Here is a 27,503-nt window from a genome sequence, read left to right as displayed (position 1 = left end):
GTTGGTCAGTCTGTCCGTTTGTCCCTGTCGGTCTGTCTGTCAGTCTGGCGAGGAACAGGCCGCACCGGAGCGGTCGCTAGCCGAGGATGTCCAGGTAGACGGGCGTGGCTTTGCCCATGGCGAACAGGACCTTCTGAATGTCCTTAATGTTCAGTCGCTGCTGCGGTTCCCTCTGCCAGCAGCCCAGCATGACGTCGTACACCTCCTTAGGACAAACCCGGGGCCTCTCCAGAACCCGGCCCTGCGTTATACACTCGATAACCTGCGGAGGAGAAGAAAAAGGGAGAGAGAGACACTTTTCAGTTGAATTACAGGTCGTACATAATGAGACACTGCTGGGACAGAGCATTCCGTCCTTTGTGGTTTGCACTAATGAAACTGAGGAAAATGAAATAAAACAGAGTGCTTTCGGTCATAACTTTGTGGCATACTGGTGCGTCCTGGTGCCTTTGTCGCATGTCTTCCGCCTCTCTCTCTCTTTCACAATCCTTCCTGTCTCTCTTTACTTTGAACAGTCTCTGCTGATCTCTACTCTAATTATTCATCTCTATTTTGAAAAATGGGATTTTATTGTTTGCGTCAATTCCGGGCCACCGTAGGTCAAGGGGACAGGAGGGGCGTGGGGGAGCATTCTGTACTAGAGACTTAGGAGGAGATAAGTTCTAACAAGGTTGTTGCAGTTTGTTTTGGAGTGCATTCAGACATATACCAATAACACTATCAGTCACGGACAGTGCTCACATGCTGAGGATTATTCATACATACATTTTCAAAGTGATGCGACATGATGACTATGATTTGAAAGCCATTTATTTTCTGTTTGTTCTGGTCTTTTATAGTGTTCTCACAATAGCAAAATTTGGACTTCAGTACTGATACCAGCCCAAACATCACAGTTTGGTTTATACTATTACAAAAAAAAAAAAGAAGAACTGAAACAACCTAAACCCAGTAATAACATGAACCAATATACAAGTTAAAATGTAATATTTCTACCAGTAGACTTTGTTTTAGAGTTGTTTAGCCATAGAGCAGTTACCAATACTGTTGAAGAGGAGGAACTGAAACTTTCCCCGCAGGACATATTTTGTTGTCACGCAATTTCATGCTCCTGCAAGCTAGCAGCACAACGACATGGTGTCAAAATGGAGCATATCATTATCTACTGTCGTCTGAAGCCTGATTTTCTGGAGAAAAAAAAAAAGTATGGTAAACCTAATCTGTGCTCATATAAATATGTGTTTACTCTGGCTTAGGCTTGTGGGTGTGAATTTTATGCAACTTGACGACAGTGAAAACCTGAAACACTATAAAATATCACTGTGGAGCTGTGGGGGGACTCTCGCACCGTTTCATCTGTTTCATCAGTTGCCGAGGTCAAACCACTACTTTCTCTCTGTTGCCGTCTTTTCTATTTCTTATGTGTCACTGACATATGAAAGTTTAATGAGAGGCTCAGAGGCCTTGTGGGTAGACTTGCCACCCTGAGACTGAGAGGTTGGAGGATCAGTTCCTGCTCAGACACACCAAGCCTCTTTGTGTCCTAGATCACCAGCATTACAAGCAACCAATAGTAATGACTGCAAGGGTAAAAGCCACAGCGCCCAGACAAGAGATGGAACACAGTAATCCTGTGACCCTGACCATCACGGATGACAGAGAACACACTACATAACCTACATACCTACATAACCTCCGGTAAATGAACTGCATTGAAAAAAAAAAATGAACTGCATTTATATAGCGCTTTTATCCAAAGCGCTTTACAATGCCTACATTCACCCATTCACACACACATTCATACACCGATGGCGGCAAGCTACCACGCAGGGTGCTGGCGCAACCATCGGGAGCAATTTGGGGTTCAGTATCTTGCCCAAGGACACTTCGACATGCGGACTGGAGGAGCCGGGGATCGAACCACCAACCTTATGATTAGTGGACGACCCGCTCTACCTCCTGAGCCACAGCCGCCCCCCCTTTTGAAAATATATACGTATATATTTTCAAAAGTGACAAATTTTAGGCTTTTAATTTGAAATCAACACTGCCTAACCTCCGGTCTTATCCTGTCTATCTGTGGCTGCTTGACTCAGCTGCTGATTGTGTTCCTGGAGGCGCTATGAGGCAGCTGTTCACTAATTAATATGGAAATGTGATAGATGGCTCTTGTTGGATAAAACCTTGTGATTTCAGAGTAGGGGACATTTTCAACAGTTACATGTCAAAGTATTATTGTACAACAACTGGTTTATGTTGGTTTGATATCAGGTCAAACTGTGTTGACTATCTGAGTGTCTCTGCTGGTGCTGAGAACTCTGCTGCTTGGGTTAGAAATGCAGCATCAAGTCTGTCCTGACCTGTGTGGCTGTGTCACTGACAATTACATTACTCATGCTGACAGACAATGGAAACTAAACACAATTAAATCTACCCAGTTAATGTTAATTTACTGAAACTGACAATATTATGATTAATGGGGTCACTGAGTGTCAGTCCATTATATGACAATGATTAAACTGATAATACTACAGTATAATTTCTGGTAGAATTTGAAAAAATCAGAATATTTGAATAACAAATACAATATTTGAATATATAATAGTATTCAGATAATTACATTGCCACAACATGCAGACTACCAGCTGACAACATTACCAAGTTATGTTGTAGCAATGGAGCCTGGAACTTCACTTTTCCTGTTGTGATGATGTAACTTGTAACATCGCCACGATGAAACTGTGGTTGTCTGATTACGTTGTCATAATGTTGTGGCTACGTAATTTGGTTGGACAGTACTAGGTAAACAAGACTAGGTCAAAACCTAGTATATGGCTGGACCGTGTATGGGTGTGCCATGTCATGTGTCACGGCCGACCAATGGTGTAACTTCATCACTCAGTCAGTCAGTCAGTGAGTGAGTGACAGACATTCGCGTTGATAGCGCTGGCCCCGCTGTTGCGGTCCAGCCAACAATTGAGAACCATGCATTGTGCATAGTGAGAGTGCCAGCTAAATGCCTAAAATGTAAATGTGTGTTTCAAACACTTTCTTCGCAGGGTGCATGAAATCTGGGAAATTTCAGTTTATGTCAAGCACAAGTGCATATTGATGTTTCAATTGCATGACTTGCGAGTGCAACGCGTGATACTTGCCAGGTTATTCTTTTAGGTCAATTTAATTTTCTTAATAAGCTTGCTTTACAAGAGTAATCCTAATTGAATTTTATTGATTCAAACCAGAGCTTCCAATGAAAAACCAAACCAATCATGAGTATTATGTAATGCTGCATCATGTCTGGTGGCAAAGCAGCACTAATTTATCACCTCGGTGGGCCAGCTTGATTCTCAGGAAGAAGACAGAAACAAAATGAGGCACTGGATTAAGATCCATAATGACAACACTAATTTAAAGCTGCTATAGGAATGCTCATGCTTTCACTTTGACAAAAGCAAAAGTCACTGCTCACACCTTCCTCAATGCTTAATGAAGCAAGTTCTATTCCATTCTAGTCTACTTCTGCCTCTGCTCTGTACCATTCAAAGGATGTACTTTCTTTACTTGATGACCCAGGATCATTAAAAAAAGAGTGCTGTATGTTTTTTAATAAATCCTTAATTGTGCCATCGATGAGAGGAATTGTAAAATTTGGTTCTATACCACAAAGAACGGTCCAGCAACCAACTGTTTATATGGAAATTCAGGGTAAATACAGGATGAGGGACTTCAACAATGTCTACCACTGGGTGACCTGAGGCTATGATTTTGAATGTGTGCCTTGTTTTGTGCAAAATTCCTCATGCAGTTTCACCTTTAGTGATACCTTTCCACACTTAATATGCTTCGTACCTCGTTGTTAGCCAGCTGAAACCAGGGCTGCTTCCCGTAGGTGAAGATCTCCCACATGATGACTCCAAAGCTCCAGACGTCGCTCTCCGTAGTGAACTTCCTGTACATGATGCTCTCTGGAGGCATCCAGCGAATAGGTAGCATGGTGTGTCCTCCAACCTGCCATCCAGATGGAGAGGAGAGGAGAGGAGAGGAGAGGAGAGGAGAGGAGAGGAGAGGAGAGGAGATCTTTATTGTCCTACCAAGGGTGGAAAATGGAGTTAGGCTCTATATCTCAGGCATGGTTAGAACACAGATTAGAAAATTCAGTCATCAAAACAGCTCCCAGGCCTCTGGGGATTAACTGTCCTCGCATGTAACTGATACGGTGGGCTTAACATCTCATGAATGTCTGCTGTACTGTTGAATGTTGACATTGATGCAATAGAGAAAATTGCTGACTTATCTGCCACCTGCTCTGTATGTATTGAATTGCAGGATGTGAAATGCTTTAGGTTATGGTATTAAAGCACGCCTTTGTTCTTGGTGAATAATAGTAATCTGCAATCCCAGGCCGTTTCTCGAGAAGAGCTGGCATTATGCAGAGGATCAGAGTCTGACAATATGGAAATGAATGTGCTCCAATCAGTTGTAGACACATCCGTTTCGACCAAGGGGTTAAGAAAGCTCCATGCATGCCTGCTGATGGATAATCACAGCAGAAGTCTATAAAGTGAATGCGACTGCCAACGTCATATTCACTATTGTGTATGTCTAAATTCTGGTTGTCACCTACTATAGATAGCCGACTAGACATATGACTCTATATGTATACATTCTGCATTCAATACTCTCTAACCATGTGTGGTAATAGTAATAAAGATAACACTTGAGGCCGAGCAGATATCAGCTGTGAGCTCTCTGACGTCTATAAACCAGCAGGACCAGAAATGAAGTCTCCCCCCGCTGTAAATCCACGGAGGCTGGATATTAATCGATTAAACAATCATCCATTAATCATCCTCGCTCTCAGCTTCCATTAGCAGGCATTGTTTTAAAATCTATTTCCCATTCATGTCAATGGCCGCGCTTTAATCATAGCGGCGACGGGCCGGACAAGACTGATGTGGGAATGAGCTGCAGGATATTGCAGAGTTTCAGCTCAGAATGGTGGGCCTGTATTAATTACAGGGCTCATTGTGCAGCGTACACCGGGGGTCAGAGTACACTATTGACAGAAAATGTAAATAACACAGTGATTTGATCCATGATTTGATCCAGAGGCTGTGACGGACGGCCTGCTACAGCTGAAGGCGTTGTGGATGGCACCGATTTTTGCTACATGCTGAACTGCTGCTGCACTTTGCTTCAATCCCCAAGAGGAAATGTTTGAAATTACAAGGACTCATCTGGTAAGGAGTTGGTGGAGAGACACTAATCAGAATCAAAATCAGAATCATCTTCATTGACCTAGTAAGTTTGAACAGACAAGGAATCTGACAAAGAATCTAACACAACACAACATTAAAACAGTAGTGTAGTATAAATATATACATAGGTCACTTTTCTATACAATATGAATAGGGTCTCTGTTATAGCCTGGCTGATTGTACTGATAGGGAGCTATGGAAGTCAGTAATTAAAAAATAAATAAATAGGAATATATAGATCTAGAGAATATTGCCCTGGATTCTCAGTGTTTTGAATACTGCAATGAAAAAAAAGCTGTGCTCATGAATTGGAATGGTATAAACAGAGTATTAATAGGTATAAATTATATAGCCAGTATGGAGATAAGTACATAAGAATTGACTATATGATAGTAGGTGCAGGCGCAGAGTGCTATTGTCGTAGTAGTATAATAGGGTTGTGGTGCACAGCTCAGTTTTATGTTACAGTATACTCATTTGGTTCTACTGTATAACATTCAAGAAACAATTATCTGCAGTACTAATGCAGGATAGATGCAAATGTAATGTCTTTCTGCCCTTCTCTGAACTTTAGGTGACTCAATATATTAGCAGGTGGGTATGGAAACAGGAGAGGGCCTTTCTAACAGAATCCCCTGACATTTTGAGTCCACCAGGACAGGCCAGGCAGTCTGCTCATCAGCACATCAAATTAAAAGTTATTTTATTTCCCTTAGCTGTAATTCATGGATCCTGTTGTTCTACCATTTTGATTTTTACTGTCATTTAGCTTCTGTTATCGGTTTCCGTTTTAGCCTTTGCTTGCTATCTTGACATTTTTATTTCTTTCCTTGTGGGATGGTTTTATAAGCCCCTTGGGGTTTTCAGGAAGGACTCCTGCAGCGTATCGGAAACACATCTATCATCCACCCATCCGTCCATCCATCCCATCCATCCATCCAGCAATCCATTCCTAAAACCTCTAAACCACTCAGGAAAGCTACACTCTGGTATATTTCCAGATGAGCCCATTTTCCATGGTTAAGGACAAAACAAATTCATCTAACAAAACCAAATAAAGCACAGTCACACACACTATAAGCTGTAAAAACATCATTAGGACAGCCTCTCAGTAGCTCGTAGCCGCATTGAATCCCACGTGGTTCCTCTGTTCTGTACCCCTGGGTTACAACACAATCAGATTCATTTAATCATAATAAGCTCTTCTCCCAACTCCATTTACCAGCTCCAACATCTGTGTGCCTTCAGCTGTGAGTGCTGTGTGGCATTTTAAGTATCGAAAAGATCAACTCAAGTCTTGCTAATTACCTCCCAGTTCTGTAGTGCGCTCATTGCACATTTCCTTTGAAAGTCAAACACAATCTCAGCGTCTCGGCTTGATGCGGCGGATGAATCTTCTGGATGTTTTAAAGAAACATGAGATTTGTCAATCTGCCAAAAGGCTGCTCCTTCCAGGGCGTTTACTCAGAACGTCCTCCAGTTTGTACACTTCATCAAATTTACTCGCCGAGTACAGGGGCTCTGCCTGTTCGCCTCTACTTGTCCTTCATCTGTAACATTCTCCCAAGTCCTGAGGGCTGCAGGAGTCGATGAAGGGTAACCTGAGGTAAAGTGTACTTTGGGGAATGGTTAGGGGCTGTTCTTACTGCAAACATAAGGGAACCCCAGAAGGTTCCTTGAAGAACCCCCTCATGAACGGTTCATGAACCCAGACAGGACTTCCACAAACCAGCATATGGGGGTTCTTCAAGGAACCCTTAAGGGATATTTTTTTCTGGTGAGAAGGTAGTGTCCTTTTGGATCGTAGAACCCCTCAATGTACCCCTATGTTTAGAGCATAGTGAATAAGTCAGAGTGCTGTGTAGTGTGGAGTTTCTATACTGTCCAGTGATATCATGAGGCTGTACGCCTTCGTTCCATTTAACACAATTCGATATTTATACACATGGCCTGGAGGTCAAAGAGACCATTAGAGACCATTTTCTACAACAACACCCCCTATGCTGACTGTGATTCAAAATCACAGTCCATCAACTGCCACGCTCTTGGTCTTGGTGGTGTTTCAGCAAAGTGAATGGAAGGCATCATTTCACTTCCATTCGTCTTTTAGTGCAAAAATATGTCTATCTAAACAAGTCATTTAACCCTGTATTCACTCTTGTTTTTCTTTTAAAAAGTGAAAAAAAATGCCAGTGGAACAAAAATCATCTCACTTGGTTCAAGACTTTTCTTGAAACAAGTGACAATAAATAAGTCAGATCAAGACAGATGTCAAGATAATTTCATTTGATTTCAGAAAATTCTTGAAACAAGTTGAATTGCATTGCCAGTAAATGAAATTGTCTCATACTGCCAGCATACTGGAAGATTTTTCCACTTGTTTCCAGAAAAAAGCTCATTTTAAATGCAATATTAAATGGCTTGTTATAATGGGCTTTTTTTTTGCAGTGTTTACAGTTACTCTGCATCTTTTCACCCCTCAGGACCTTTTTGTTCAGTACGGTAATTTAAACAAAAAAATCATTTAAAAGTCTAGGTTCGCTGAGTGCACACACTATTTTTCAGCTCTCCCCTGCTTCACATTCATACATTTACACACATTTACACCTGGGAGCTGCCCCATACAACCACAGCCTGCTACTATTAAGTAGCTCCGCTAGTGCAAGTGGGGGTTAAGTGCCCTGCTCAAGGGAATCTCTGCCATGTATTTGTTAGGGGAGGGGAGAGGATTTTTCTCTCATTTCCCCAAACACTTCCAGTCACAATCCTGCTTCTCTAGCCTTTAGGCTATGTAAGGGCACCGGAGGTATCAGCAGACTGTCAGAGACAGAAATGTCCTTTAACTTCTAACTCCTCCAGCTCCTCCCTGCCAGCTGAGTCCAAACCTAAAAGACAATCGAAACTGCCTTCAGTTGTAGGACAGAGAACACAACAGTAATTAAGGTTAACTTAAATTGGGGGTGTAGTTTTGATACGGAGCTAGGTGCCCTTTCTCCACATCTTGATCCATAATACCACTCTCTATCGGCACACGGGCCCCTGAGGGAGCCTTGTGCTGTCGAGGAGGGCCGGCAGGAGGAGTTTTCTCCTGCGTTTTCCCTCAGCCTCATTTGCCAGGGTCCCCGCTGCAAGCCAATGGCTAATTGAACAGCGGTCACAGCCGTAGTATTTGACTTATACACCACCTGGTCTCATTAGACGTGACACGTTTTAGTATTGTACACAACATTAAGCCAATATTGACGCCGAGACCACTCGCCCCGCTGTGTAAAACCTCTGGGCCGCGCCAAGCTAGGTGGGCCGGAAGGGAGGCGAGGGAGTTGGCGAGGGGGCTGTATACCTATTCGTCCCCCTGTGGAGCTTTAGAAAGATTAAACAAAATTAATTAAGTTCCTGTTAGTCTAAATGACTTATCTGAGGTCCACCCTGCCCGCTGCACGCAAGGCTAAACCTCCTCAGATGCATACTAATGATCCAGGCGCCGCTGTAGAGAGCGGGTATTAAAACTGGCTGACTCTCCGCTTCCCAAATGATCGCCGCACTATCACCTTGGGTTTTTGCGACAAGGCCACGGCAATTACTGCAGCTGGCAATGCGGGGGAAGAGAGAGAGAGAGAGAGAGAGAGAGAGAGAGAGAGAGAGAGAGAGAGAGAAAAAAAATAAATAAATAAAAATAAACACATAATAAAAATAAAATAATTGCCCCTGTAATTATCCTCATCTTTCCCACTCAATGTCACATCGCGAAGCTGACACTACTCTGCGGGGAGCAAGGAATGAGTCTGAGGCTTTTTTTTTTTTTTTTTTTTGTTGGTGTGTAAACTGGATTAGTGCCCTGCCTGTCCCACCGTGGCAGGGGAGTGATTGGATTAACGGCGCGGAGAGCACAGCAGCATGGCAGGGGATGGATTACCGGCCCAGTTGGGCTCTTCGATGGGCGCTCGGCGGCCTGCGGGGAGCTCTGGGAGGCCCCCGACGTCTTAAAGGGCCCCGATAACCATCTAGACACACTCTCTCTCTCGACTCTCACCCCGGCGCTATCTCTGCTCTCCCGGCTCAAACGCCGGCGAACACAAATTCACTTTTAGAGGCTATGATGTCCATTAGGTTCCTACCTGCTGAGGTGCTGCCAAGTGGAGATAAAGTGGTATCTACTCCGGCCGCTGCATGCTAGCGGGTGATGAAGGTTTCTGTCTGAGCTCCAGACACCCCCCCCCCCCTTACTGCCCAACACACGCACTGCCCCCTCCATTCCTACCATGCAACACATTCTACATGCATTCACTTGACACGCTCATCCAGAGCCACTCGCTCAATGCAATGAGTAGGCAACTGGAGGTTCAGTGTCTTGCTTAAGGACACTTCAACAGGACTCATGGCTGTTGCAGAGATTAAATGTGTGACCTTTCGGTTACCCTGGAACACCCTGGTCTCTTTATTTACCAGTCTTTTTGCTTGAATGGCTATTTGCTGCCGACTTCATAACTGCACAGTGAAACTAGGAGCAGTGGAGGCTTTTGTTACTTTGAATTTTATGTCTCATGTGCAGACAAGTCTAGACGAGTCAGAAGAAGAGGAGAAATGATAGAGATGAGCAAAAAAAAAGAACTTAAAACCATATTGTACTGCAACAACAAGTCAAAGAATGCAGAATTTACTACCACCACCACCATTTCCTTTCATTTATCTGATTATGTGATTCATTTATCTTATCCAGAGAGACTTCCACTAATGTCAACAGTAGAATAACCGTCAATTCCTAGATGTATTAGGCCACCAGAGAATGATCCTGCAAGACAGAGGTGCTAGGAAAGAAAAAAAAAATAAGAGCCAAGCAGAGAGGTAGAGCGGACTTTCTTCATCCCCTCACCCAGCTGTAATAAATGTAGCCTGTGTACTCATCAGCACAAAAACTACACACAGTTTTGAGAAGCTCGGGCCTGATAAATAATGCAGCAAAGGAATGTCTGTTTGATCCTTGAAACGGGGGAAACCTGGGGACCATTTTTCTTCAAAGCCGAGCATCCAGTACAGGTAAGCAGAGGCTTCCTGGCAGAGTCACAAAGAACACCAAGTCCTTGAATCCAAATTATTACACAGTCATGTTATGTTGCTTGATAGTCATTAGTCAAGAACTCAAAAATGTACATTTCATCTTTAAAACAAATCCTATTTTCTAAGCGACTGCAGATGCTCTTTTTCAACACCACCCTCCTTTACATTCACACACAGTTACACTCATTCAGATGAAGAACAAAAATAAAAAGAATGTGGAGAAGCTGAAGATAGATGAAAGACTGATCAGCTACAAGTGTCCCACAATATAATGAAGGACTTAATGCTCAAGTGTCAGAAAAGTGGTTAAGAATGCAAGAGTGGCTTATTTCCCTGACCTTATTTCAAAGAACTGTCGTAGCTCTAGGGTCCTTTTCAGTGTTAGGGACTCTTCTAGTAAAGTTATTGAAGCCTCTGGAGAAAAGTGAATAGAATTTTTAATATTCTTTACCAAAAAAGTAGACATAAGTCTACAGATTTCACCCTCTGGCAGGAACCTATATGTCAGTGTTGGTAATTCAGCTGTGATGAGGCAAATTCTCTCCTGGTCCTAGAAGAATCAGTGTCTAACATGACAGTTTTCTCTTAAACCAAATTTAAGGGGGGGGGGGGGGGGGGGGTATCCTAAGATGTGGCAATTATTAGTATTTATGGTGATTTTGGTACTTTGAGGTGTGTACTCAGTAAGTAATCACACTAAAAAAATTGAATCATGTTACTATGTCATTTCCCCACTAACTATAAAACACGCCCTCTTGTACAAGCCAGTCAGATTTTGCTATCTGAAATTGACCAATCAGCGCTAAGAGGAGGGGCGGGCCTTCCAGAATGGCCTGCTAATCAGAGCAGTAGGTCATTAGCATAAGAAGCTTCTTATGTAAAACAACCTATTCTCTTGTAGGTGGGAAACAAACACTGTGAAGTGAATAGCTAAAGCTATAACTAAACGATTTTTACTGAAAAAAACAGATGTACTTTACAGACACCAGGTAATTATATAAAATTGCTGAAAAAGCAAATGATACCCCTCCTTTAAGACTTTTCCAGACCTTGTAATGCCACTTGGAAAGGGATTAAGACCAATTTAAAGGTTGCCAGCCTTGTTTCTTAATTTTGGTTTTTAAATTGGTCTTAATTACTAACCAGTCTATTTCTGATTGAGCATAACTAAAGAAAGCTCTGAAACTATAAATGGACAGTACAAGAAAAATGACACCAGGAAATTAATTGTTAAAGGACATGAACTGTGTTTAGTAAAGCAGACAGGATGCATATTGTGCTAACCCTATTCTGTATCAATTTAAGAGTGGACATGCATCATCGGCATTACATGGAAAAATAAGACTTATAAGAACTGCATTTAAGGCATTACAATATATTTTAATACCCTAAATTTCAGTATTTTGTCAGTATTTTAAGACATTTCAGACCTTTTAAGGACCGGTGGACACGCTGCATGAGATCCTCCACCTGTCCTCTAGATATTGTTCCTGCTAAGTTTCTCAATCCGGTATTGGAGTCAGTCTTACTTATTGCACCGTTAAAGCATAGACACTTTTAGGGCATTCATTGTCATGTATACCTGCCTAAAGATGTATAATTCAGTGCTTCACTCTCACAACTCAAAAAACATTTCCAGAAGGAGTGCACAGCAATGATATAAAGTAAGCATCGGGGCCGCCGTGACGCTCTGCACACTTCTCTTTTGAAACGAGACAAAAGCGTTTTTCAGAGCGGGTCGAGGAGGACGATATGAGAGATGGATGGATGCGATTTAGGACAATATTCATCTCTCTCTTGAAGTTGTTCCCTCCTGCTGCAAAGTGTCTTGGGAGTCCCAGAGGGCAACAAGCGTCAATATGACTAGTCAGCGATGGGAGGATTGTGTTCTTGGCAGGGTGCTGCTATTTATAATCACTCAACACAGGGAAAGTGTCCAATACTGTTAGGAGCTCCTTATCTCTGGGCTCTGTCAATATTCCTCAGTGTGGGCGGGCAGCGATGCTATCACAGCCACGCAACAAACAGCAGCATGCGGCTGCACATAGAGCACACACACACACACACACACACACATACACACACACACACACACACACACACATACACACACACACACACACACACAATAACTCACAGAAGCACACCTACCACGGTGAGGGACCTTAGGATACTCTCTAGTTGGTGTTTTAGTGTGAGTACATGTTGACACACACACACACACACACACACACACACACCTACACACACACACACACACCATCCTGGATGTTGGCTTCAAACAGTGACATTGGTCTTGAAACCAGCTCTCTGGTTTCCGCCAAATACAATTTCACAAGTACTATCCTCCCCTCCTCTCTGTGCTGAGTGTGTGTGTGTGTGTGTGTGTGTGTGTGTGTGTGTGTGTGTGTGTGTGTGTGTGTATTTGTGTGTTTGTACCTCACACCCACTGTAGAGGATCCTTGACTATAACTGGCAGCCTCATCAGTGAAACTGGGCAGCTTGTTGCACTGCTGCAAAACATATTTGTGGAATCAATGAATTATTGAACCGTCTAGAATTTCCTCAATAAATTCACCACCTAGTTTGATAGAAGGAAGCTGACAGTTCCCTAATACTGGTTTGCCTCTCCGCTCATATGCTGTGCGAATATAGGGAGTTAATCCTTCTCCTCACATGTATTTCCAGCTGCAGTTTTCCACACAGTACTGTTTTTTGGTAGACACACACACACACACACACACACACAAGCACTGGTCTCATATCTATTTTTTCTTCTCTCTTTATCTGTATTTATGTCTAGTGTTCTCTTTCAAGCATACAAGCCTGTTTGTTAAAGATGCTCCACTGATGAATTGGATTGGACACACACACACGTATGCAAGCACACACACACACACACACACACACACACACACACACACACACACACACACACACACACACACACTTTAGGTAAAAATGCTCTGGCATCTACCCATACATGCTCTGGTATCAAAAAAATGTAAAGAGATCTATTGATAAATGTGACTTCTTTCTCTCACACACACTCACAATCCAATGGCCATTCACACAGTAAATCCACACACACACACACACACACACAAACAAAACCCAGCTCACACACTCCCTGTAGCCATGTCATCTGTTCAAGCCTCTTGCTGCTGCTCTCTCTGTCATTCTCTTGACTGGACAGTCACAACACACACCACTTAGATATTAGTCTTATAATTGTTCAGACAAGCACAATCAACTGATCCATTTCATCTTCTAGCAGTGCGGTATCCGCCTGCTAAATCAGCTGTGTCTTAGTCTTCAAAGACAATTAGATGGAGTGTTCTTTGAGCCAAAACCAGAAAAACACATGCGGATTTATCCATTAGTTATCCAGGGAAGAGTAACTGACCTTCACCCTGCAGCTTCACAGTTATGCTGCGAGCTCAGTACAACCACAGTGAATTATAATATTTACCACTCTGTGAACGCTCATTGGATCACAAGCAGGCTGGGAAATCACCACAACCTACCAGACTAATACTGGTAAATGTTGCTCTGTATCTGGTAAGATAGGCTACTCTGCAGATAACCAATCATCATTTGGAGTCCTAGTTTATACAAAACACTATTTTAACATATCAACATGATACAGTGAGCATGTGTGGTTTGGATTTGCTGCGTTTAACACTGACCAGATCCACAGCATTATTGAAGAGGGAATTAGCGATGGATGAATGATTCTAATATGATGCTGACAATTATTACCTTATTGAAGGAAAGGTAAGGTTGTTCCCATCAGAACTCGCTCATCATCACCAACCTGATGCTTTTAAATCCACTGGATGCCAAAATGGACAGTAGGATTGGTTATATTGACAAACACTCAACCAGAACGCCAACTCCCAGCACACAACACACACACACATGCACAAAATCCTACTTTGGAGAGGTTTTGATGTAAATAAAACAAAATATTCAGATTTGAATTATAAACCCACTACACAGAACAATGTACCAAACACTAAATACATCACACTCAAATTTCTTTACAAATGATCTTATGTGTGCCGAGTGTTTACCCAGCAGTACTTCATAACTGCTGGCGATGCCCCCAGCAAAGTCCAAACTGTGGCCCAGCTGTCACGCTGGGAAAACAAAATCAAGCGCACCTAAAGTCATTTCAGAAGCCCAGACTGTTTAAACTTTCCAGAGCCGCAGCAGCCATCGCTCCACAACACCCACTTATTTATTTAGGAAATGCAAAGTTCTCCAGCCCAGCAGTTGCCGCCTGGTTTGCTGCGTTCAGAGTCGCTAATCGCGTTAAACAGTAGAGAGGACATGAATCAGGAGCCATATAAACCAGCCTCTAAGCATGGGGCTGGAGGCTCAGCGGGCTGATCTCCTACCACACTGCTAAGCCTCTCCATCCTCGCCTCCCAGTCTGAATGTCACTGGGCTGGCGCGGGGAAACTGGGAAAGCACAGGCGAGGGAGGCTTGTCGGCTCGCCTTCGAAAAGAGGGAAGAAAACAAAAAACCGGCAGCCTTCACCCCTTTGACAACTCTTTTTAGGCTAGCAGCGCCTGACAGGAGGAAGAAGCAGAGAGTTTCTGCTCCGCTTCTATTTCCAGGTTCAGCCAGCGTCATCACAACCAGCCTGTTCTCAGTGTCTCGGTGTTAATGGAAAAGTAGTGAGATACGGGCCTTTGTTGCACATATCTTCCGCTGAAAACATCAAAGGTTAATTTGGAGCTAATTACACCCAAGCTGAAAGTATTGTTAACATCCACAACTAAAATGTTCCTTCTTGTGTGAGTAGTTTCTGTTCCTGCTTGGTCCTTATGGTGTGTAGTAACGCTTATGCCATCTTGGCCTGAGGTTAAACTGCAGGAGGAGAGGCCATGATGAGGGTCAATGCCCACTTTTACAGACCGGAAGGTGGGACAATTTGTTATTATTGACTGGTTTATCCTCATAGCATAGCCTTGGGGCAAAGTGACTATTGAAAACCCATTTGAAGTGTTGTGAGAGTTGGAAGTGTTTCAACCTCTAGCGCTCGGCAGCCTGAGCTCTGGAAACCCGCTGGGCTCTCAGCGCCGTTGAGAGACATGCATGAGAAACAACTCATTTTAATGGCAAATAGCATGCAAAACAGGGCGGCGCTGCGAAGAGAGGTCCCCCTCACCCTGTAGTAGTCGGTGCTGTAGATGTCCCTGGACATGCCGAAGTCTCCGATCTTGACCAGCAGGCCGTTGCCCACCAGGCAGTTGCGGGTCGCCAGGTCTCGGTGGACAAAGTGCTGGGAGGACAGGTAGACCATGCCCGAGGCGATCTGGGTGGCGATGTGCAGCATCTGGGAAAGGCCCAGCTCTCCGTTGGACTGCAGCGGCTGGCCGTCCACCAGGATCATGGCGTCAGGACCGTGGGCTCTGGGTCAGAACAAAACATAAACATTAAGCTGATTCGCACATATGAAGATAAGATGAACTTTATGGAAAACTGAGTGATATTAATAATGGAGCTTTCTTGTCTGTTGTTTTTATGATTGGACATAGGAGCCTTTTTATACCTTTTTAGGTTTTCACATTCATGAAGTAATATAACGCAGCTCAACATACTGTTGTATATCAGCATAGCAAAACCTAACCTGACCTTAAATAACTAACCCAAAATTCCTTCCACTACCAAACCCCTAATCTTGGTAGTGTTAGTGCATTGCTCTAACAATTGATGGTAATTAAGAGAGACTGTTAGAAATATTAGCAAGTTGGCTGTAACCTACAAGTACGCAGGTATCTATAATTGCCACAATACAATGGGAAGTGTTTGTCCTATGTTTGGTAATTTGTAATTGCTGGTAGGTACATCAGTGGTGGTTTTACAGCATGTTACATACAGTACATTCCAAGCCTGTCAGGAATTTAACCGAAGCTCAAGAGTTTCACTAAGGTGAGTCATTTTTTGTCACAACAGGATGCCTACAGATCTGAGAAAAGGGTCGGTAAAAAAACACTTCCAAATCAAGCTTCCCTGGTATAATATGTATAAATCAAGAGCTCATTCAGTACTTGGCATTTCTGGGTGACGTTCAAGAACTGATTTCCTCTGAGGAGTTCCTGCTGTTCTCATCAACACCTCGTCACTGTGATTACAGACCAGACACCATGCAGAGACGACCGACTATAACTCTCTCTCTCTCTCTCTCTCTCTCTCGGGCTCTGTCTCTCAATTCTAGTACAATTCAATTTGCTTTGCTTTGTGTGTGTGTGAAGCTCCACTGCAGAGAGTCTTGCAGCACTTCTGTTTGTTTCTTCACAGAACATTCAACTAATGAAATCAAATGAACTGACTGAAATGATTGAATATAATGACTTTCTTTCTCTCTCTCTCTCTCTCTTGCTTCTGTCTCTCTACCTCTGTTTTACCGCTTCGCCGACATCTGACGGTGGCTAAACGAGTGCCGGCCGCCCTCCGTTCATGTGGAGGTTTTCAATCGTCAGATCAGAGTTGGACCTGCATGTCTGATCCTCTATTCATTTTCATTGATTCCCGGCACATCTCATCTGTTAAATGTGACCAACCGGACCAATAGACCAAACATCAGCCATGTCTTGCACCTTGCATGAAAGAATTTCATCACTCGCGATGTTGCCTTTCATTTCAGGAATGATTCCCCAACTGAAAGTCTTCACGCGCTCTCGAACACACACACACACACACACACACATTCAAATCGTAACATGTCATCTTTTCAACTATTGCTCTCTCAAACTTCAAAAACGAGATAGACCCCCTCCACACACACACACACACTGATGTCAAAGCACTTGAAATAGCACACTATCCCAGACTCCTCCTGTGCACAGTGACATCAGCTCCAGTGAAGCCTCCCATTACCAAAGCACTAGCTGTACAGGCGCCGTGTTGCTTTTGTCGAGGCTGATCTGAGGTCACTTCCCTCGGTACAATCTGACATTATGGAACAAAAGCACTAAAGCACTCATGTTTGCTAACCCAGAAAACTGGCTGGATATTGTATGGGCTGCAGGAATTTGACTAGCTCAGGAGCCCAAAAGAATTTCACTTTGTTGGAGTGACCCCAGATGACTTTTTGAAGTTTTACATTTGCATAACATCAGCCATTCACTGGACATCTGCTCCATAGGTTTTAATTCTACGGCTGTTTGATTGGTGGTTTTTTGCCATATTTCCAAATATTCTACCAAGGCTGTCAAGAATTTAAACGAGGCGCTGAATTTCATCAAGGTGAGTGGAGCCGTTAACAGGATGCCCACGGATCTGAGAAGAAAGTCTGCAAGAAACACTTACAAATCAAGGTTTCCTGGTATAATATGTAGAAATAAAGAGAGAAACAAGTGAAGCAAGTGGAATTATCCCACCCCATTGGCACATCTTTTTACTTGTTTAAAGAAAAAAATGCTTTTAAGACTGAATATGAGGCTGAATCATCGCAGTGTAATTAGTCTTGACCTCGGTTCCTGTTACTCTGCTAGTGGACTACTGTCTGAACATTCATATGGTGAATTTTTACTAGTTTGCTCTTCCTCTAAATCTGATTTACTCTGTATTTTAGCTCGTTTTGTTGTATGTTGTTTGCGTACAACTGTTCTGTTTGTCTCAATGCTTCTTTCTTGGCCTCTTAATAAGAGATAAAGACTTCACAATGTCCTTATGTCCACAATGTCCTGTGTATTAACCTATGGTAAAATATTGTAAATACACAATAATACTGTGTTGATGCTTCTTGAAAATTTTACCAATAAATAATGTAAGTATACCAGGGTGTAACAGCATGCCCACATTGTAAGATAAGAAAAGATTAAACAATATTGGGGAATTTGGGTCATTGCAACAGCAAAAGCAATAGAATTCAGCAGGGAAAAATATAAGAAAATAGAATATAAGAACAAAAATAGAATCTAAAATAAGCAGTAAAACAATCAAAATAGTAGCAAACAATAGCAAAGCAAAAACAAACAAATAAAACAGAATATAAACAATTGTGGGGTTATATAAACACATGCAACCAACAATTTCCACACATGTCTAATAGTGTGTGTGTGTGTGTGTGTGTGTGTGTGTGTATGTGGGAAACAAGGGGAAAGAGTATGGATGACCCAGACTGCGGTTGAATTGTCTTTTTTGCTTAGGAAGGTTCCTAACTGAGTGAAATGACCCGGAAGTATCTAAGTGGCAGCCATGATAAGAGCTGTTCGAATTCTCTAAATGCTAAGGAAAGGTGCTTCAATGCTTCCTTACTTAGCTCCTTTAGCATAGGATACACTGGACCATCCTTTACGAAAGGAAAGGAGATAATGCCGTCCCACAATTCCTTGCGGCAGCAACATTTACAGAGACGCACTATTTGGCCGTTCACGAAAGCAAACGATCATGACCGACAAGGGACACAGATCATCATGCAAGTTACCGTTGCTTATTAAGCGTTTTCCATCTTATGCCATAACTTGCTAATTTGCTTATATGTTTTGAACTTTCAACAATATATTAAACCCATAGGCGAACTATGAACGTTACGCTGCTGTTGTAAAGTGATGAAAGTGAAGTTAACGTTGTAGCGTAACCTCTGCTCAGTTTGCATTAGTTATTTCTTCATTCTGAGCGTTGTTGTATTGCAGCCTTTAGGAATATCATTAATTAATTTGACTTCAGTCACAGATGCTGAAACCCTTGCCTTAATAAAGGCCTGTATCAGCCAGAACAACTTCAAAGCACAATCAAGTCAACATTTCAAGGTGTTTACTGAGTTGTGTGGTGGTTCTTAAGCTATTATATGCATAGGCTTATAATCAGATCATAATCAGCATATTAACCATAACACTTCTGTCTTTCAACAAAATGGGATATGAGATGTTTTTAGCCAGATGATGTTTTTAATTCACCATGTTTGAAACTTAAGAATGATGATATGTACAGTAGTAGATTTGTAGGCCTAACATGTTATGCCTATCTTGCATGAATTTAACAATTATTTTCATACAATCATACTAATTGGGATTCATGTTGATAAATATGAGTGGACAGGAGGGTGAGCGTGAGCAACCATTCTCAATGTGACAACCATTTCATTTTGTGACTGGTAGCGGGGACTAACCTGGTTAAATAAAGGTTAAACTGATGAACCCCCGGTGTCGGACTGACCTGAGGAATTTGTTGAGGTCTCCATGCTTCATGTATTCGAACACCATGATGAGAGGATCTCCGTCCACGCACACTCCGTAGAATTTGACGATGTGGTCGTGCTGCAGGTTGGTCAGCAGCTCCGCCTCCCGCTGGAAGTCCTTCCTCGCCGACAGGTTGGGGTCCTTCAGCGTCTGGTGGAGGGAGAACAGGCACAAAGTCAAATCTATTCAGAAAATGTTTAAAATAAACAAATATTGAGGAGGATAGATAGATAGATAGATAGACAGACAGACAGACAGACAGACAGACAGACAGACAGACAGACAGATAGATAGATAGAGGGTTGGTTTTTAATGTTGCATTGGAGTTATGGGAGTCTGGCCACAACTTTTTACTTACTTTTTTTTTTTTTTTTTACATTTTTTAATATTGATGTGGGTTTCAATTCATTTCCAATATACTGGAAATGTACACCACGTCTTCATTTTAATGGACAAAAAAAAAAGGCAAGAATAAATTTGGAGATAAAATAGCTAACATGGTGATGAGTTTAGGGATTTACCAATAAGTTAGTTTCCTGCCCTGCTAATAAAATGTCAGGCAGCGCAAATTTAAAACAAATTGTTTCACTTTGAAAGTTTAAGTCCTCGGTTGACTAAATTAGAAATTTTCTGCAGACTGGATCTGCTAGATTTAAGTTATATTGAAAAGTAAACTTCTGGTAATGCTTTTTTGCCTAGGATTCACGGCATTCACGGCGCTTTGGAAATGAATTCTTGGTGGTTAGATTCACTTAGACTGGAAAGGAACAGCGCTCCTTTGGCTTAATAATCAAAACAGCGCAGTGTGTATTGTGGTGAGAAGCCGCTGCAGCTGTCACCGTCATGAACTGCTGTCACAGTGAAAGGTGCCGGGTTGGCTGCAGCGTTGCAACGACCGTCCACAAAGCAAATTGATTTGATCGGTAAAAGGATCAAGCAGGGAGTGCCTTGAACGCCTTTGAAGTGGAGCGCACATGAAATACCACATCTTGATGGGATGTCAGTTAGAGCTGCCAGCACCAGAAAAAAAGGAAAAATAACGGCAATAGCACGCCTTATTGGAGCCTCTATTGGAAGGAAAAAAAAAAAAGACTCTTGACACTTCATCAGCAACTGGAAAATAGAGCAAGTTGCCTGTCTTGATCTCCTCGGCCTTGACTTCTGCTTTCCCAGCTTGCCGGCGTTATTACAGATGGAAAGACCTTGGGGTGGAAACGCATTTACTCATATGTTCTCTTCTCGCAGTTAAGTGCTGGGGACGCTTGAGATGTACGGCAGAGTAGGTAAAACGGCCATAAAATTCTATTACCAAATCAAACTGCACTCTTAAGGAAATGTTTCTTGTCCGGGCATCCCTCCAAAACAATACCTCCAAGTGCTCGACTACAATAAATTGAAGGAAAGCGCGGCTATGAATTTTCCCTTTGTTGACCTTAATGTAGATTCAGAGAGCAGCTTCCTGCTACATCGACAGGCAGGAGGAGGTTCGACTGAAGCTGCACATCCTCCATTTTATCTTAAAGATGAATAGGACACTCCAGAGGATGCATGATGGAAAACTGTTTAACCTTCATTTTTTTTTTCTTAAAAATCCACTAACATTAGGAAAAGGAACTGACGAGCAGACGTTCCATCGTTTTAACGCTTTGTGTGAATTCTCCTTCTGTCAAGGTCGGGGAGGTTTTCTAACTGTAATCTTATCCTGGGAGGGTTTTGCTGAGTCGGCAGGCTCTCGTTCAGTATCACTCTGCTCCACTTCCACACATTCACACTGGGAGCGGTCCAGAACAACCACAGCCTCCTGCTGTCGGCCGCCGAGCAGCTGGGGGCCAGGTGCCTCGTTCAAGGGCGCGGTGTTTGTTGAAGGGGAGGAGAGAGTTTCTCATTCGCTTTCCTCACAGCTCACAGCTGTCCTGGGCCTAGACTCAGTTCTGCTTTACAGAGACTTTCTCACTGACATGATGAAGGGAAAAGGTCTAAACTTCCCTGCCGTTCACAAACTCTGCACCAGCTTCTGCTCAGCCTGGTCATGAGGTCAGGACTCTGTGTGGGTGCAGGTACATGTAATAATTTATTTGGTCATATGCATTAAAGAGATACACCCACCCACCCACACACACACACACACACACACACACACACACACACACACACAATATCCACAATAATAAGTAACATAAAACCCTGGTTGGCATATTCTGATTTCTGTTCTATTCTATTTATCTGCTGTGGCCCAGGTTAAAAAATCTCATTGCTGAGGGAACACAAAAGCTTTTATATCTCACCATTGTGTCTGCATTTGTTCAAGTGCTACTTGATCAACCCTGATAACTCTGCTTGTCTTCTATAATTCCCTACAGTTTCACCTGATCCTTTGTGCTCATGTTTACGAAGACACAAATCAATCCAAATGACATGACATCCAAGGCAGATCTATAAAACAGCTCCAGAATATGACAGTCAACATTAAAGCTGTCGTAAAACGTCCTTTGTTGCAGTTTCTTTGTCTTGCTCAGCGTGCGTTCTCAAATTCAGCGGTTCATCCTATGTTAATGCCGAGGTATTTATAGCTTGTTACCCTTTTGATCAGGTCATCAGGATGATGACTTTGCTCATTACCTGTTAACGATGTCTGAGGAGCCAATAATCTGCTTTCATACTAATTGCTGGTCCCTGGCTGACAACAGGACCGGTTTTGGATGGTTAGAAAGATGGATGTAGGGTGGGGGGGCACCCAGCCCCAGATGGGAGCACATTCATCCCTGGCTGAGATACTTCATCAGACCTGGTTGTTCAACACCCTGTAGCAACACCCACCAACCAGAACACTCTCTCTCTCTCTTTCATCTGTTTCTCTGTCTATCTCTGTCCCAGTCAACTGAGGACAAAGCTCCCTAATATAACACAACAGTGATTCATCCTATATGCAGTTCATGAAAGCTTTTACATTTGCTGTTCTAAACACGCAGAGTCTGGTAAGTCTTTCGTCTGGCACATAGGAAGTGATTTTTTTTTGCATTTGCGGTTTGTGTGGAATAAACAGAAGAAGAACTGGGTAGTTAGCATGAGCAGTGATAGCCACCATGGCTGAACTACAAAGAAAAGATTGACACGTCTTTTCGCGCTCCCTGAGGAATAAGATGGACAAACTCAAACTTAACACCAGAACCTGCTACTAGTATCGCGAGTCATGTGTCATGGTTTTTACAGAAACTTGGCTGCATCCGGATATTTCTAGCTCACTCGTTGAGTTGGATGGCTTTTCCCTGGCACGTTCTGATAGGAGTCTTGAGTCGGGTAAGACAAGGGGGGGGGGGCGGACTATGTGTTTATATCAATGATAAGTGGTGTAGGCAATACACCACACGAGAGACTATCTGTAACCCGGACATTGAGCTATTATGCTTGAGTCTCAGGCCGTTCTTCCTTCCGAAGCAGTTTGGGAACATTGTGATTTGTGCTGTTTATGTGCCCCCAAGTGGAAATGCAGGGAGAGCTGTGGCCCAAGTGGCGGACTGTGTACATAGAGAGCTGCAACGTACACCAGATGCTCCCATGCTCATTTTGGGGGATTTCAACCATTGCAAACTCTTGACAAATGCTATGGAAATACCCTGAACGCATATACAGCTAGAGCCAAACCACCGGTGTCCAATTCTGATCACAACACTGTTCAGCTCATTCCCATCTACCATTCAGTTCTTAAGAGGAGCAAACCTCTTGTAAAAACTGTTAAAGTCTGGTCCACTGAGAGTACTGAAACTCTGAAGGGGTGTTACTTGAGCACAGACTGGGACATCTTCCATGAGTCTGATTTGAACAAATCCGCAGAAGTCATCACAGCTTATATTAACTTCTATGTGGATGCTGTGATACCCCAATAGACAATAAAACTGTATCCCAACAACAAGTCCTACATTACTAAGGACGTCAAGGATTGTATCAAACGCAAGAGGCTTGCCTTCAGGAATAAGGACCAAGTGCAACTAAGATCAGCACAGAGGGAGCTGAACCAGAAACTCAACACAGCTAAAAGACAATACAAGGAATCCATTGAAGGAATTCGAAGGAACTGTGGGCCACTATGAAATCCATTACAAATATGACTCCCACCAGGAAACCACTGCACACAACAGATGACAATACCATGGCAAATGATTTGAACAACTTCTACATTATTCACATGATTTCTCTTAAGAACGTGACAGTGTCATTAGCATCATAACAATTGATGATTGTGTTCCAAGGATAGACATTAGTCCCAGGGAAGTCACAAGACCTTTTAGAAGAACAAACACCAATAAGGCAACAGGTCCTGATGGTGTATCAGCTTTCCTTTTGAAGACATGTGCAGAGGAACTTACACCAGCCTGGGTCTCTGTCTTTCAAAGGTCTGTTGATTCACATACAGTTCCATCTCTCTGGAAAACGGCAATCATTACTCCTCTTCCAAAAAAACTGTTCCTCAAGAAAATAATGACTAGTAGCCCTGACCTCTATTGTAACGAAGTGTCTGGAAGAGTTGATGGTGTGGAAGCTGAAGTCAAATATAAATGGACAGTTAGATTCTTATCAGTTTGCCTATAAAGACAACCGTGGCACTGATGATGCAATACTAACCATAATACACTTTATTTTGCAACACCTTGAAAACCCCAAGGCCTACACCAGATTGCTGTTTGTAGACTTCAGCTCTGCTTTTACTACCCTGCAGCCATATATCCTTCTCAGTAAACTCAGACAGATGTCTGTTAATCCATATATCATCAGGTGGTATCACTGATTTTTGACCAACAGGACCCAGCAGGTCCAAGTGAACCAGACATTATCTGAGTCTAAAGTCATCAACACAGGTGTTCCTCAAGGATGTGTGAGTTCTCCCATTCTGTTTACATTATATACAAATTATTGCACAAGCAGTCATCCCAGCACTTTTATTGTTTTCTGACGACACTGCCATCTTGGGACTCAAAAGGTTTGTACAATGGTGTGATGACCACCATCTCACTGTAAACACTAAGAAAACAGAAGAAATTATTTTTGATCCAGGACATCTGGGGGATCATTCTCCACTACTGGTCCATAACACTTTCTTACAAATACTTGGGTGTACATATTGACTGTAATCTGTCTTGGAATATCCATGTGAATTCTGTATGCACTAGGATCCAACAGCGACTCTACTTCTTGCGAAGACTCAGGGTGTTTGGGGTTGGACAGAGGGTATTGATGTTATTTTATCATGCTGTGATAGAGAGTATATTACGTTACGGAATCTTAGCTTGGTTTGGTAACATATCAGTTAAGTTAAAATCACAAATACATAGGACGGTCCACACAGCAATGAAAGTGATGGGGGTGAGGGAGCATCCCTCTCTCCAAATGCTCTTTGAGAAGACTATAGTTAAACAGGCTAGGAAAATTATCGCTGACCCCTCCCATGTCCTGTATTCATAATCCGAACAGCTCCCATCAGACGCTACAGGGTTCCAATTAAATACAGGAAAAGATACCTGAATAGGTATAAAAATTCTTTCATCCCTCTATCAGTGAATCTCCTAAACTCAGGCCATAAGGAGGGTGTGAAATGTTGCATGTACTTGAATGCACTTATGTCTGCACTTGTTTGTGCTAGACAAATTTCCCTAGGGACAAATAAAGTAATCTTAATCTTGAGCCTACAGAAACTCAAACTGCATCAACAGAAAAAGGAAAAAGACGTCACAGTACTGGACACATTGTTTGATTGACAGGTGATCTCTGGGAAGAGCAGTGCAGAGACACCACAGCAATGAGCGCGTAGTGACAAAGATGGAGAGTAAATGATAATAATAAAACAAACAAAACAGCATCTCCAGGATTACCACTTTCCAACGCTGCCACCCATCCTGTCTTCAGTCTCTGACAGCAGTTCATGATAGTGACAGCTGCAGTGATTTCTCACTTACAAACTCAAATTATACATAAGTTATATATGTAAATAATAGACAGATCTGTTTTTTTTAACTATGAAAATAGTGGTGTGCTGTATATTTCCAGTCTAAACGAATCTAACCGCTAACCACTGAACCATTGGCCTATTTCTGAAGCATTTTCAAAACACTACAGTATGTGTCCATGTTGGGAAAGAAAATCATTACCACAAGTTTTTTCGTTCAGTACAACTAGAGGATCCAGTCTGCAAAACCCACTGAACCTACTGTGGAAACACATTACTGTGGAAACACACACTCAAGTCGTACCTTGACAGCCACCAGCATCTTGTCCTTGGTGGGACTGAGGTTGTAACACTCTGCGAGGAACACTTTACCAAACGCTCCTTCACCCAGCTCCCTCTTCAGGATGATGTCCCTCCGCTTTATATGCTGGACAACTGAACCGCAGACAGGCAGGAAACCAGGCAGACAGACAGGGGGGAGAGAGAGAGAGAGAGAGAGAGAGACAATTACAAGGATCATTTAATGAAAAACTGCAATACATTCTAAAAGGAATAAACATAATATATACATAATATAACATAATAGATATATAATATACTTGCAGAGAAATCTATATCAAACAAGCAGTCTCCAGAATGAAGAATTGGTTGTTATCTACTCACCTCCATGGCCACCAAACACACAGCGAATGAGCTGGTTAGTTAGTTATCTATGTAGTTGGCCCCCAAAGCTCCATCTCAGCCTCCTGTTAAACAACTGAGGTGAATGGGGCTTGGTTGTTTAGAGCTCCAAAAAGGCCATAAAATTCCCAGCAAATGTATCTAAACAACTCCTGCAGCATAGTGCAAGTGTTTTGTAGCTAAACAATTGCACCGTGTCCAATTCTTTGTCTCGGTTGCCATAGCTACTACAGAGGAAGAAGACATTACTGTTTCTTCTACCAAGAACAATGCTACATAATGAAGCATTTTGGACTCGCTTGGCTACAAAACACCACTCTAAACAAACAGGATCTATTGACTTCAGTTGTTTGGGAGAAGGCTGAGATGGAGCTGCGGTCGCTAACTCGCTGTGTGTCACTTCAGTGGAGTTTCCAGTGACATGGAGGTGAGTAGATAATGAAAGGATTTTCATTTTGGGGTGAACTGTTCCTTTAACCCATCACACTTTCAGACGCAAAGGGCATTAACAGCGAAACAATAAAACGATGCATACCATATGTCCTTCCAGACATTTCTCTATTCATTTAGTGATGGATTCATGATATTATTGAACCATCGGTTGTTGTCAGTGTCACATTGTCATAGTTTCTAGCTGAATCTGGTTCTAATCTTTTATCTGTTGTTTTTGCTTTGGCAAGAACTCCTCTTGTATTTCATGCTAATAAAGCAGCTCTGAATTGAACTGAAAAGAGGAAAACAGGTGAGCAAATAAATGATAAAAGGATGGGGTGAAAAGGAGAGAGAGAGAGAGATAGAGGGAGAGATAGGGAGGGAGAGGGAAAGAGTATAAGACGCAGAGAGAGAGAGAGAATGGGAAGCAAGGAGAGAGAGACTGACACTGTTAGCGCTTAGCACTACCCATTGAGATAAACAGGGAATTGAACCCCTAACCCTGGCAGTGTTGGTGCCTTGCTCGATCCATCTGGCCCCACAGCACCACTGCACACCTCTGTGTGAGACAGACAGTGGAAAGCAGTGTTTTGCTGTTATTTTCTCCAGCGTCTTATTTCAAACCTCCTGCCTCTGGTTTCAGAGACTGGATGAAGACAAACTCCTGACAGTCGCTCCAAACTCAGGAACATTTATTCTGTCTGTCTCTGCCGCATATTCTGCCACTTAAGTCGCCAAGGCACAAATAAACTTGAGATGATGCTGGACCCGCCAAGCTGCAAATCTCTTATCTGAATTGCTTGGCCTTATTGTTGGCATTTACACAATGCACAGGGGCACTTTCCAATGAGAAGGAAATTGTAAAGTGTGTTTTTTTTGTAAATGCATTGTGAAGGGAGGAAAGTAAAATTCATTAAACGAATAGCTGAGCAGAAACGGAA

At 42.6% G+C, this 27,503-nt stretch overlaps 1 protein-coding gene across 1 annotated transcript; it reads right to left on the bottom strand.

Moving 5' to 3' along the window:
* Nucleotides 1-76: 76 nt before the first annotated feature.
* On the bottom strand, nucleotides 77-26,684 carry LOC139650485 (NT-3 growth factor receptor-like). The gene is made up of 6 exons (XM_071527174.1): nucleotides 26,666-26,684; nucleotides 25,754-25,884; nucleotides 19,489-19,661; nucleotides 15,494-15,737; nucleotides 3,850-4,008; nucleotides 77-262 (listed from the first exon to the last, which is right to left on the bottom strand). Exons 1-6 carry the CDS (start codon nucleotides 26,682-26,684, stop codon nucleotides 77-79), a joined length of 912 nt encoding a protein of 303 aa, XP_071383275.1.
* Between the last annotated feature and the right edge of the window lie 819 nt (nucleotides 26,685-27,503).

Source organism: Centroberyx affinis, unplaced genomic scaffold, assembly GCF_046629955.1.
Source record: "Centroberyx affinis isolate AG114_WGS23_722 - 3 ecotype Tasmania unplaced genomic scaffold, CSIRO-AGI_Caff_v1 ptg001496l_1, whole genome shotgun sequence".
NCBI classification, from domain to species: domain Eukaryota; kingdom Metazoa; phylum Chordata; class Actinopteri; order Beryciformes; family Berycidae; genus Centroberyx; species Centroberyx affinis.
The sequence above is the reverse complement of the archived record's forward strand: the minus strand, read 5'-3'. Positions and strand labels throughout refer to the sequence as shown.

Excerpts from the sequence above, each read along its gene's own strand:
- LOC139650485 (XM_071527174.1), bottom strand. Across the intron at positions 15,738-19,488 it reads GACCTCAACAAATTCCTCAG|AGCCCACGGTCCTGACGCCA; the intron begins GTCAGTCCGACA and ends GTTCTGACCCAG. Across the intron at positions 4,009-15,493 it reads ACAGCACCGACTACTACAGG|GTTGGAGGACACACCATGCT; the intron begins GTGAGGGGGACC and ends TCTGGATGGCAG.